This window comes from Aethalodelphis obliquidens, unplaced genomic scaffold (assembly GCF_003676395.1).
Source record: "Aethalodelphis obliquidens isolate GAN/ISIS:26980383/991018 unplaced genomic scaffold, ASM367639v1 scaffold22, whole genome shotgun sequence".
Classification (NCBI taxonomy): domain Eukaryota; kingdom Metazoa; phylum Chordata; class Mammalia; order Artiodactyla; family Delphinidae; genus Aethalodelphis; species Aethalodelphis obliquidens.
In genome coordinates this window covers 19,123,296-19,134,800 of record NW_020837966.1, presented here as the reverse complement: position 1 = coordinate 19,134,800, position 11,505 = coordinate 19,123,296, and the positions used below count along the sequence as shown (strand labels likewise).

General features: G+C 45.9%; 2 protein-coding genes across 2 annotated transcripts in view; one reads left to right on the top strand and one right to left on the bottom strand.

Annotated features, from left to right (window-relative positions):
• The first annotated feature begins 309 nt into the window (after positions 1-309).
• The window catches only part of EIF4E3 (eukaryotic translation initiation factor 4E family member 3), a 99,617-nt gene continuing 88,421 nt past the window's right edge, over positions 310-11,505 (top strand). The window contains exons 1-2 of the mRNA XM_027121396.1: positions 310-2,315; positions 3,899-4,007. The gene's annotated coding sequence lies outside the window, so the exon portion shown is untranslated. The remainder of the gene's footprint in view (positions 2,316-3,898; positions 4,008-11,505) is intronic.
• On the bottom strand, positions 7,765-11,499 carry GPR27 (G protein-coupled receptor 27). Its single transcript, XM_027121392.1, has one exon. It carries the CDS (start codon positions 11,190-11,192, stop codon positions 10,053-10,055), a length of 1,140 nt encoding a protein of 379 aa, XP_026977193.1. The 5' UTR covers positions 11,193-11,499; the 3' UTR covers positions 7,765-10,052.

The window sequence follows — 11,505 nt, the reverse complement described above, 5'->3', positions numbered from 1 at the left end:
CATTGTTTCAAAAACCTTGTGATCATGCTTCATGGAGAGCCTTTAAAATAATTCTGTGCAGGGGCTTCCCTGGTGGCGCAGTGGTTGGGAGTCTGCCTGCTGATGCAGGGGATGCGGGTTCGTGCCCCGGTCCGGGAGGATCCCACGTGCCGGGGAGCGGCTGGGCCCGTGAGCCATGGCCGCTGAGCCATGGCCGCTGAGCTTGCGCGTCCGGAGCTTGTGCTCCGCAGCGGGAGGGTCCGCAGCAGTGAGAGGCCCGCGTACCGCAAAAAAAAAAAAAAAAAAAAAAATAATTCTGTGCAGAGCACACAAAGTCTTGGGCTATAAAGATGGTGGTGCTGTTTCTTCCAGTCCCTGGGATAATCTCTCACTGAAGCTGGAACTTCGTAGGCCAGAATTTCTAAAAGTAAGGTAAAGTGAGAATTTATGCAAGAAAACTTAAGTCAACTATCTAGTCTGATATAAATATTATGAATGGATTCCATCCTGTCTAAGGTAGAAATAGACCTTATGCCAGCAGCTACTGACCGAACTCAAATGGACCTTTGGATTTCTTGGCAAACATTGATTTTGATAAAAACTGTCATGTCTGACTTGAGCCTTTTTTTAAGAGCAGCATTTTTTTTAACTGTAGAAAAGTGTGTGCCAAAACTGTGCCCTTACAAACCCGGTTATCTAACTGAAAACCTTCATCCTTCCCAGCATATCCCTGTGTCTTTTGTTTTACCAAACCAGACCAGTGATAGGTGAAACACATGAACAGACTTTACTCATCATTGGTTCTGTTATCAGAAATCTCACCCGACTCTTTTCTCACTTCATTTTTCACAAGATTATAAAGTCAGGCACCATTTTAATGGTTTTCACAAGTGGTGTTTTCTCACATGACTGGGAACAGGCCTGTTCCCTAGAGACAGTACTGAGGCTGGCATGAGTGTGTGTGGTTCATTCTTCAAAGCAAACAAGCAAAACAGTAACTTCTTATGGAAATTTTTAAACAACAAATCTAAACGAAATTGTATGAGGAAGCCTCTATCTCCATCATGCAGCTTTTTATCAATAATTATCTCCATGCCAGTCTTGTTTCACCTCTACCCACCTCCCGCCCCACCCTCAAACCTTCACCTCTCCTGTCTTGTCTCGAATCAAATCAGTTTCATCCCTTCTCCATAGGGTCCACTGTGAGATGGACAGGCACAGCCTTGTGTGTTGGTAGTAACATCAATCCTTCTTTTATGATGGCTCTCTGCTTAGATGTTGCCAAGGCCCTTTCACTGATCAGCCTGTCCTCCTAAACATTTCCTCTTGAGATATATTTTTGAAATCTCAAGTTGGAGTTCAAAATGGAGGAGCAAAATATTTTCAGACCCAGGAAGTGCATATATGAATGAATATTTACTCTTGTATAAAATTTTAAAAGAAAATATTTGCTGCTCAAAGTAAGAAATTTTCACAGTAATATTGCTAACTATGTATTGTGATTGGGTTCTGGGAGTTAGATGTTGTCTGCTATCGTTAGTCCGTTGGACAACTGATGTTAAATATTCCCTGTTAATTCTCCTGGCTTCGGTTAGGGAGGGGGAAAATCCCTGAATGGAAGGTATGGCTGGTAGACTCCAATTGGCTTCCACAATTCATTCATCCGTTCTCAAATTGTCTCTCTCCCCCGCCCCTCCCCCGTCCCTCTCTCTTTTCTCTCTTTCCTCCCTCCCCCCTCCTCCCTCCTTTCTCCCTTCTTTCTCTCCCTCCCCTTGCCCCTCCCCCAAGAGGTTTTACCTGGGTACCGGGTCACTCATCTGGACATCTAGAGACTGCATTTACCAGCAACCCTTAGCCAGATGTGACTTAGCAGTGGAGCGTGGGCAGAAGTGATATGCCTCACAGCCTTAAAAGTAAATTGCACTCCCCTTCCTCTCCAGCAGGGAGATGCAGCAATGAGTCTGGCTCCTTTGGACCCAGAGAGTGAAGGTAGGGCTAACCCACCAGTGGGTCACTGAACGACTTCCTGAAGCAGTCACCCAGCAGCCCAGAGAAGCAGTTCAGCCACTCCGATTCGAGGGCTCTGTTCAAACACTTCCGCTTCTCCCCTAATCAATATGAACGGAATCGTTTTTTGAAAAGTGCATCATTTGGTTAATACCTCTTGCTGTGATCTTAAAAACTTTGTTCTGGTGTTCTTGCACAGTGAGTGGTTGCCCTGCAGAAGGTGGACTCAACCCCCAACCCCCCAAATTGGTTTGGATGTTGGGACAGATGCTGCCACACACACTGGAAAGACGTGACAACATTGATGACTCACGTCGTGGGATTTTCTGGTGAGAACAGAGCAGGTGCACGTCAGCCCAAAGTGGCAACAGCGAGGCAGTTTGGTTCGTTTTAGCTTTTATTATGGTCAGGAGGCAGGGCTGGGTGAGAATTCCTACCTGCTGGGGTGGGGAAGAACAGAGAGGAGAGTGTGAGGCTGGAGTGTGGTCAGTGCTTAAACATCCAGAATGGAGTTTTCATGTTTATTGCAGTCCTGAAAAAATATCATAGTGAGAAACTGATAACCAAATGGAAGAAGAATCTTCAAATCAGAAATGGTTAAATTCACATTCTTTGGTCACAAGAGCATTCCTGTTCGATACACTAGGAAAATGTATTTTTTTTTTTATTCATTTTGGCTGCGTTGGGTCTTTGTTGCTGTGCGTGGGCTTTCTCTAGTTGTGGAGATCGGCGGCTGCTCTTCGTTGCGGTGCGCGGTGCAGTGGCTTCTCTTTTTGCGGAGCACGGGCTCCAGGCACGTGGGCTTCAGTAGTTGTGGCGCACGGGCTCAGTAGGTGTGGCATGAGGGCTCACTAACTGTGGCTCGCGGGCTCTAGAGTGCAGGCTCAGTAGCTGTGGTGCACGGGCTTAATTGCTCCGCAGCATGCGGGATCTTCCCGGACCAGGGATCAAACCTGTGTCCCCTGCCTTGGCAGGCGGATTCCCAGCCACTGCACTACCAGGGAAGCCCCTAAATGTATTTCTTGATGCTATTGTTTCAAACTCAAATATGTCATCTACCCACGGATTAAGAAATTTGGGAGACAGAGTCACTGAGGCTCATTACAACCGCACATTTTCTTATGACGTTTAAATGAATTTTAATCTCACCAAGAGGTGCTAGAAAAAAAAGAATAAACTTCAAAAGACAGACTTTCAGTGAACGAAGCTGTTTTTCCAACTAGCAAAAAGTAAAGTAACATGCCGTTAGCAGAAGACTAATCACGCCTTTGTATAATTGTGTTCCTTTTAATAGAAGCAGGTATTAAATATATATCTAAAGGTGTTGAATTCTAATATCTTTATAAAACTTATAAAGTAACTTACAAATTAAAAAAAATCTTTTGTCAGACCACATGTCACCCTACTCATAAAGGATTAGAACAATTATGCAAATCAAATTCTAGAAATAGCTTTGGTATCCCATAATTCCTCAAGATAGATATGCAAATGAACTGGATCGTGACTGTGGGTTAAAAGAATTACACACTATACGGTTAAACTCTTTAGTATGTCACTCTCCAGAATGAATACCTGTGACAGGGGTTCTTTCCTATCTGTTCTTCCTTTTTTTTTTTTTTTAACATGTTCTTTTTTTTCTTCTGCTAAAGCACCTTGCAATGCAAATTGGTCAGGACTCAGGGACTATGGGGGAAAATATAACGGGGTGGGGGGGGAATAAATATGTTAAATGAAAAAGGTGAGGACAAGTTTCATCCCCTCATGCATTTTAAATTATATGATCTCTAGAGAATATTTTAATAAGGCATGTATTAAGTCAGCGTTGCAACTTTAATAATTTTTCAAAGCCTTTCAAACTTACAGCACATCTACGTATCTTCAAGAAAGTGAAACCATTTATTGCACCCTCCAGGTTCCAACACAGGTTCTAACCGAAAAACAGTGTGTGCTTCTCAGATATCACATCCTGGCAGAAAGCAAGATTTTCATCCCAGAAAGCTACGCAGACTGGCATAACTCAGGTAATAAAAATATCTCGAGTGATGTTTTTAAATATACACTTTCCTACCAGTTTACATCTTCTCTACCCAGAATAGGCTGGCCACTTAAAACTTAATTTGTAAATGACTAAATTATTCCTCCTAGAAGCTAAGTGGTAAAATAGCTTTAATTTACTTATCTCCTTAATGTTACTGAGAAATAAGACAGTCGCATTTATGCCTTGACGTTGCAGCTTAAAACATTTGTGCATGTTTTCTCTGTGTAATTTGAAGTGACTTTGAGTCTTCAGGCTTTCAGATATAAATTTCAAGCTGTTTATTTATCTTAAATGCCTGCAACCAGTATATAGGGTGAATCGAATACTTACTAAGACTTTTCTTCTCCTTTTCCCTTGAGCAAAAGCTCAAAATACCTTTTTCTGTAGGGTGAGCCTGCTACTCCTCCTTCCTTTGGAAAGAGAGGAGAGTGGTCTCCTGGAGAGCTACCTGTTTGATTTCTGTTCGGTTCTGACATTTCTAATCTGACTTGCTGGCTCTCCCTGCAAAAAGATTTTAGGTAACAAACTTTCTCCATTCAAATGACCACATCCCTTACTGGCACTTGAGCATTCGCATAGAGTTGGAACAGAAAACTTTGAAGAGAGAATTATGTGGTTTTATTTCTCTTAGAAACACTTATTTTGAAAATGGACCCCAGAGTGAGGAGAATGTGGGAATCAGAAAGATGGGGAAGGTGGAAACTGGACAATTTTTTGTTCCGTCTTCTGGTTTTTCCTGCTTTCCTCAGTAGGGCAACCAGAGATAGTCTGCCTAAGGGCCCTTTCGGGGCAATCAGCTGTGAGGTCTGTTCTCCTCATTATCCCGAGCTCTTTTTCTCGATCCCTCTTCTGGCGTATCTCATGTTCTGCCTTGATTTATGGTTTGGGGCACATTGGCCAGGTTTCTCCAATTACCTTGCTAACTCATCAGCAAGAGAACTGGACCTTTCTTATCCTCTGTGTTCCCCTGCACTTCCCAACATAGAAACTGGCTTCTTATTCACTTAAATACCTTTGTGACCACTTAGAGGGGTGGGATAGGGAGGGTGGGAGGGAGGGAGACGCAAGAGGGAAGAGATATGGGAACATATGTATGTGTATAACTGATTCACTTTGTTATAAAGCAGAAACTAACACACCATTGTAAAGCAATTATACTCCAATAAAGATGTTAAAAAAAAAAAAGAAAAGAAAAACAAAAAGAATCCTGGCTGCTTCAGTCATTCTTGTAAAACAATAAAATTAAACTTATTAAAAAAAAATACCTATAGATTAGATGGATTCATTCAGGTGGTTTTCCAGATATCTATAACTAAATTTGTCATACTAAAAGCTTAAAAATACACTGATCATGGTAACAGTTTTTATAAAGTGCAATTAAATAGAACCAGCCTTGTAATAGTTATTTTTAAAAATCTTCTCGATTTATTTCAATCTAAGAAATCAAGTCAAATCTATTTTATTATATTTTTCCAGAGCCAGGTTAATCTGACAGTTAACAGCCGGCTGAATGAGCTGATAACTGGAAATGTGAATTGAATTAAATAAGCCTAATTTTAAAAAATTTGTGACTACAGTTCCAGCATATCAGGCATATCTGTCAAGGGAGTGGAGAGGATGGAATTGTTTTAAGTATTGTTGCAGTTAATTGTTGCTTCAAATAACAGGCTTTCTGAATATCAGTGCCTGAAGCAATAGCAGTTTTTATTTCAAGACCAGAAATCTAAAATCTAGAGATATGAGGTTGCATGTTTGGGTAAGTAGATCAACAATGTTAAAACAGATGTCTGCTCTTTTTATCTTTCTGGTCTGCTATTTTCACCATGTTGACGGTATCTCTTCTCATGGTTGCAAGATGGCTGCTGTGGCTCCAAACATTACAGCCTCATCAAAAATATCCCAAAAGGAAGGAAAAGGGAGGGGAAGAGGGCTCTGTTCTTAGGCTGAGGTAGATCCCAAAAGTCTTGTCCAAGTTGGAGAAAAAGCCTAAAGAACCCCGTGGACTCAGATCAAGTTTGCTTTTAATTTTGTTTACTCGAGAAACAGCTAATAAACAATGCAAAGGATAATGATATGGGTCTAGAATATGGATGGGTGGAGACAGTTTCCCATTACCTCCTTTGCCCCTCACAGAGGGAGTCTTGAAGTCCAGTGGTCTTGGAGGGTCACACAGAGTGGCACGTCTACCAGGTGAATGGAGAACAGTGTTTTGAGTCCACTGCATTTTACAACCTCAGCCATCTCAGTTCACGGACAACTTGAAATGCCAGTAAGCCTGCTACTCAGCCCACCGTGGCACTCAGATCTAATGACTGTGTTTGGAGACTTGGAAATTTTTCAGGACCTGCATGGGGACAATCTCCCCTTCTCTGTAGAGATTAGTTCACCCTTTATGTCTAGGAGTTCAGCCTGTATGTTTGAAAGCTTAACAGCGGTTGAGTTGGGAAAAGAGGAAGTAAGGACTTTGGACGCAAGAAACAACGCAGAAAAGCCATGTTGGTGTGACCCAGTATGGTCTGTTCAGGGCACTGCCAGTGACTTGCAGTGGCTGGAGCACAGAGCCTGAGTAGGGAGTGGGAGGATGTGAGACCAGCGCGGGAGCCAGGAGCCCAGGTGTGCACCGTGCGAGCCCAGCAGAGGGGTGACTGGGCCAAGAAGGCCTTCCAGAAGTCTTGGATCTGAGTCCAGCACAAACCTGATATTCAGCTAAGACCCAGGGGTACAGCTGTACAGGTTAGTTATGCCCGTGTCATCCCAGTTATTACATATTGTGAATATTGCCTCTGCTCTAGAGGAGGTGGTGAGGGAGTCCCCAGGCAGAGGAGGGGGACGGGCTTTCCAGGGAGAGCTTATACAAAGGTAACCAGAGAAGGGAGAGGTGGAAATATAAGGGGAAGATGAGGCCAGGGTGGTGGAGGGGCCGGACCATAAAAGGCCTTCTGTGGCAAACCAGAATTTTGCACTTGTATGGGTCATGGAAAGACAGTGAAGGGTAGAACCAATCTTGCCAACCCAACGATCCATCCTGACTCAGCCCCAGGACCTGGGACCCTGTTACCTCTTAGGGGCAGGGCGTTTGAAAATGTAGATGGCTGATGGCGAGCCCAAAGCCTTGGCAGAAATGATTGTGTTGTATTTTCTTTTCTTCAAAAAGAGGGAGAAAGAAAGGAAGAAAGAGAGAGGGAAGGAAGAAAATAGAGGAGGAAAGGAGGGAGAGAAGGAATAAGAGAGGGAGGAAGGGAAGAAAGAAGAGGAAAAAGGGAAGAAAGGAAAAGGAAAGAAAAAAGGAAAGGTAGAAACCAACATGGCAAAACCGACAAGGTCTGGCAAGGCTGAATGGTGCGTATGGAGGTTATTCTTCATCATTATGGTTACTGACTTGTTATTCGCCTCCCCACTTTGAGATATTTCAATTTGTAAAAAATGAACATGGTCAGGTGGAAATCTAAAAGTAGATGTAAGTCTTTCTGCAAAGCGATTTGACATATGGTGTCAAAAGACCTAAAGATGCTCATTTTTGACCCAATAATTCCATGCCAGGACATGCACAGATTTATAGACAAGCAATCTATTTTCTTTTGCTTCAAGTATAGACATAACCCATTAATTTCACCTGGGGAGGAGTGGCGGAGGAGTTGTGCTAAATTAACTTGTCAATGACAGAAAATGAGCTATTTTAATGGAAGTCTTCCCCAAATACATTGTTCCTGTCCTGGTACAAGAAGTAGAGTATTCTGAAATACAAGTAACCTTCTCTTGATGATTCTTTATTAATATAATTAACAATCAAAGTACAGGCTAATAAATTCAGTGATGAAAGTAGCTGTTGAGGTGCAAGGGGAGTTTTGCTCCTGCACAGTATTCCTCTGGACAGCTAGTTCCTCTGCATGTCTTGGTTCTTCTTTTTCCTTTACAGTTGGCCGTCATTTCTCATTACTTGTCACTTGAATTCTCATTAGAAATCTCCCATCCAGTCAGAACAAAGCAAAACAAAATACAGGAGTTAGCCCTGACAGCCTAGTTCCTATGCCATGGCAGGTGCTACAAATTCTGACCATCACATAGGCTTAGTGACTTCTGTTTTTTGAACCTGGATCACTTGTGGCTGGTGGGGGGATGTTGGATGAGGAGAGATTTACTTCCTTGGCCTGTCTTTAGATAAGCTAAGATTTCTGATGAGTGGCCCTTGGATAATTAATGTCTACCCGGTCGTATGATCTGGGGAGAAACAGGCTGATAGTTACTCATACTTTCCAAATAGGAGACTGTCTGCATAGACTGATTGACATTTACGGACAAAATAAAATAATGCTGACCATTCTCCTGCAATAAATTGGCCACACCCTCTTATTATGACTTATCCATCTTGGACTGAATATTTAATAGTTTATATTATGTGCAACTCAAATTTCAATATATTTACTGTACCCACTTTAATTATTTTATCAAAATGGTTACTTTGCTTACATTCATGTTTTCTATGTTCATAAAAAAGTTTTGAAGCAGTATATATATATACTGCTTCTTCCCTTGAAGAGAAGATCTGCAGATTTTTTATCTTGCATTTTAAGTTAACAAGCCTCCAAATGTCTTAGAAATTATGGTCAGCCAAACAGCATGCACTAAAAGGATAATAAAAACATGAGTACCTTACTTAGACGCATATTACCACCTGTCACAGTCTCAAACAACAACAGGAACAAAAACCCACTCCAGAATGAAAATACTGGTATATTTATATAATGCAAAGAGAAATACAGATATAAATCCTCAAAACGGAAGGTACGTTAATAAAAATGTAGCATTATAAGCGAAAAAATACAGTACTTGCAGAATTTAGTCTTTCAACTTAAGGTTACAACGTGTCTAACAAAGAAATAGTACTTAAAATTATAGTTCTCATTATTAATTTAAAATAACCATCAGGAGAACAGCACAGCTTAACCTAGCAAACATTTTAAGGAAATGCTTTGTCTCATCGAAGAGTATCATTATATTCCATCCATTTATACCATGAACAAGAGAATAACAATTTTCAAAGTGGCAATTAGTTTCATAAGACAGAATAAAACTGGGCTCTTCAAAGCACAAACTGTTCCCCTAAAATTATTTTAATTTTTATTGGCAAAAAATACCTAAACAGTTTTGATCTAGCACTCTGCTTGTCTCTGAGCCCTCCCAATCCGTGAACCACAATCAGTACATACAAAAACATGCAATACTGTATTTTCTCCACACCATTACTAACCAAAACACTTTTTACTCTTTTGAAAGGTACAGTTTTACAGAAATGTTTCCACTCAAGATTGGTATGATACAAAGAGCAGTTGTCGCTGACGGGCATTTATTTCCTAGTAGTATAAAGCAAGGTAGGAAACAAATCTTGTGTTGTTACTGATTAAAAATGACTGCCTTGCTACTCGTTCCCATTTCTGCTCTTTAGCTTCAATATCAATACTGAACAAAATTCTCAACGCCTTCAAAGAACCACAGCAGTCCAACTGACCCCACCGATGGCAATTCAGAGGGAACTTGAGACAACTTTCCCTCTTTCTCCTGCTGCCAACAGAAGACCCTCAAGAAATCAAACTTGTGAAGTCCCCCTGGGTTCCTCTACCTCAATGCAAAATGTAATGCCACTTGAGGTTGTCAAAAATAGCTTCTGTAGAAAACTGGCCATGGTCTTTAGGAAAGGTTGCATGAAAAAAATTAGTTTAGCCTTTATTGAAAAAAAAAAAAAAGAGTAACTCATGGAATAAAAGACATCAGTGCCAGTACAAAGACTCCAGGGCCTGCTGTCAGGATGAAAATCTATTTAGGAGAACAATCGCAAGGAGCTGGGGTGGGGCTGGGACTTCGAAACCCTCCCCCCAAAAGGAGTCTGTACAATCCTAGTGATGATGCACTTCGAGAGCCGTTTTGAAGGCAGCTCAGAAAATTAAAAAGGGGGCAGAAGGGGGGAGAAAAGACGTCACTGTCCAAGCCAAAGGGAGAAGCCGGGTTGCGGTGCAGGTGAAGGGAGAGCCACTTATAAACCGATGCCTTTCAAGTCGCAGGGGAGGGTGGCCTGGGTGGCCTGGGGGCTCTGGCAACAGGGGAACTGGGCTCGGAAGCAGTCCCTGAGCTCTCTGTTGAAGAGGAAGCACACGACGGGGTTGATGCCGGCCTGCGCGAAGGTCAGCCACACGGAGGCCGTCAGGTAGGCCTGGGGGACAGCGCCGGGCCGCACCAGGACCCGCATGTAACTGGCCACGACGTAGGGCCCCCAGAGGAACAGGAAGAGCAGCGTGATGGCATAGAACATCTTGCACAGCCTCTTCTCTGTCTTGAACTCCTCGAGCACGAGGAGGCGGCGCGCGCCACGGCCGGGCCCGGCCGGCCGGATGCCCACGAGCGCGGGCGGCGTGGGCCCGCGGCCGAAGCCCGCCGTCCAGTTGGCGGCCGCCTGGCCGGTGGCACCGGGGCCGTGGAAGGTCCAGTCGTGGCTGACGGCGGGCACGAGGCGCGCGGGCCGCATCTTGCGGCGATCGTGGATGAAGAAGAGCAGGCGGAGGTAGACGAGGTGCGTGGCGCCCACCACCACGGCCAGCAGCAGCAGGAAGCCCAGCGCGCCGGGGGCGCCGTCGGGCCGCTGCTCCAGGGCGCACGGCGCGTCCTCCTCGTCGCCGCCGCCGCCGCCGTCCAGCACGGGCGGGAAGGCCGCGGCCAGCGCCAGCGCCCAGGCGGCGCACACCAGCATGGCGGCGCACGGCCAGCCGGCCAGGCGCTCGGCGTAGAAGCGGTGGTGCGCTATGGCCAGGTAGCGGGTGACGCCCACGCCGAGCAGCAGGAAGGCGGCGTGGAAGCAGAAGAGCGCGGCCAGGAAGGCGAGCAGCTTGCAGCCCAGCGCACCCGGCGGCGCCCCCGCGGCGGCCGCTGCCCGCCGCGCCGCCAGCATGACGGCCGGGAGGCAGGCGAGCGCGCGCAGCCCGTCGGCCAGGCACAGGTCGAGCAGCAGGTAGTACGGGGCGCGGTGCAGGCTGCGTTCCCGCACGATCAGCAGCGCGAACAGCACGTTGCCCGCGAGGCTAACGCACAGCAGTAGGCTGAGCGTGGCCAGCTTGAGGCCCAGGGCGGCCGCCTCGCCGCCGCCGCCGCCGCCGCCGCCCGGCTCGCTCGCGTTCGCCATCGCGGCCTCCCCGGGCCGGGCGCCGCGCTCCGCTCCGGGGCCGACCCCGGCCTCGCCGCTCCGCAGGCCTGCCGGCCGGCCGGAACTCAACCAAGCGCGCGGGTCTCCGGCGAGCTCCCGGGCCGGCGGGGCTCAGCCCGCGCCCGGGTGACCCCTCCTCGGCTCCCAGAGCTGCCGCCGCGTCGCCGCCATCTCAGGAATGGTGCGCGCAGGAGGCGACGGCCACTCCCTGCGCCTCGGGCGCCGCGGGCTTCACTGCGGACCGGGCCGCGCCACCGCCCGCAGCCCCTGCATCCTCCTCCTCCTCCGCTTC

Bases quoted from the DNA above. Each gene is read 5' to 3' on its own strand.
- GPR27 (XM_027121392.1), bottom strand. From the start codon at position 11,192: ATGGCGAACGCGAGCGAGCCGGGCGGCGGCGGCGGCGGCGGCGGCGAG.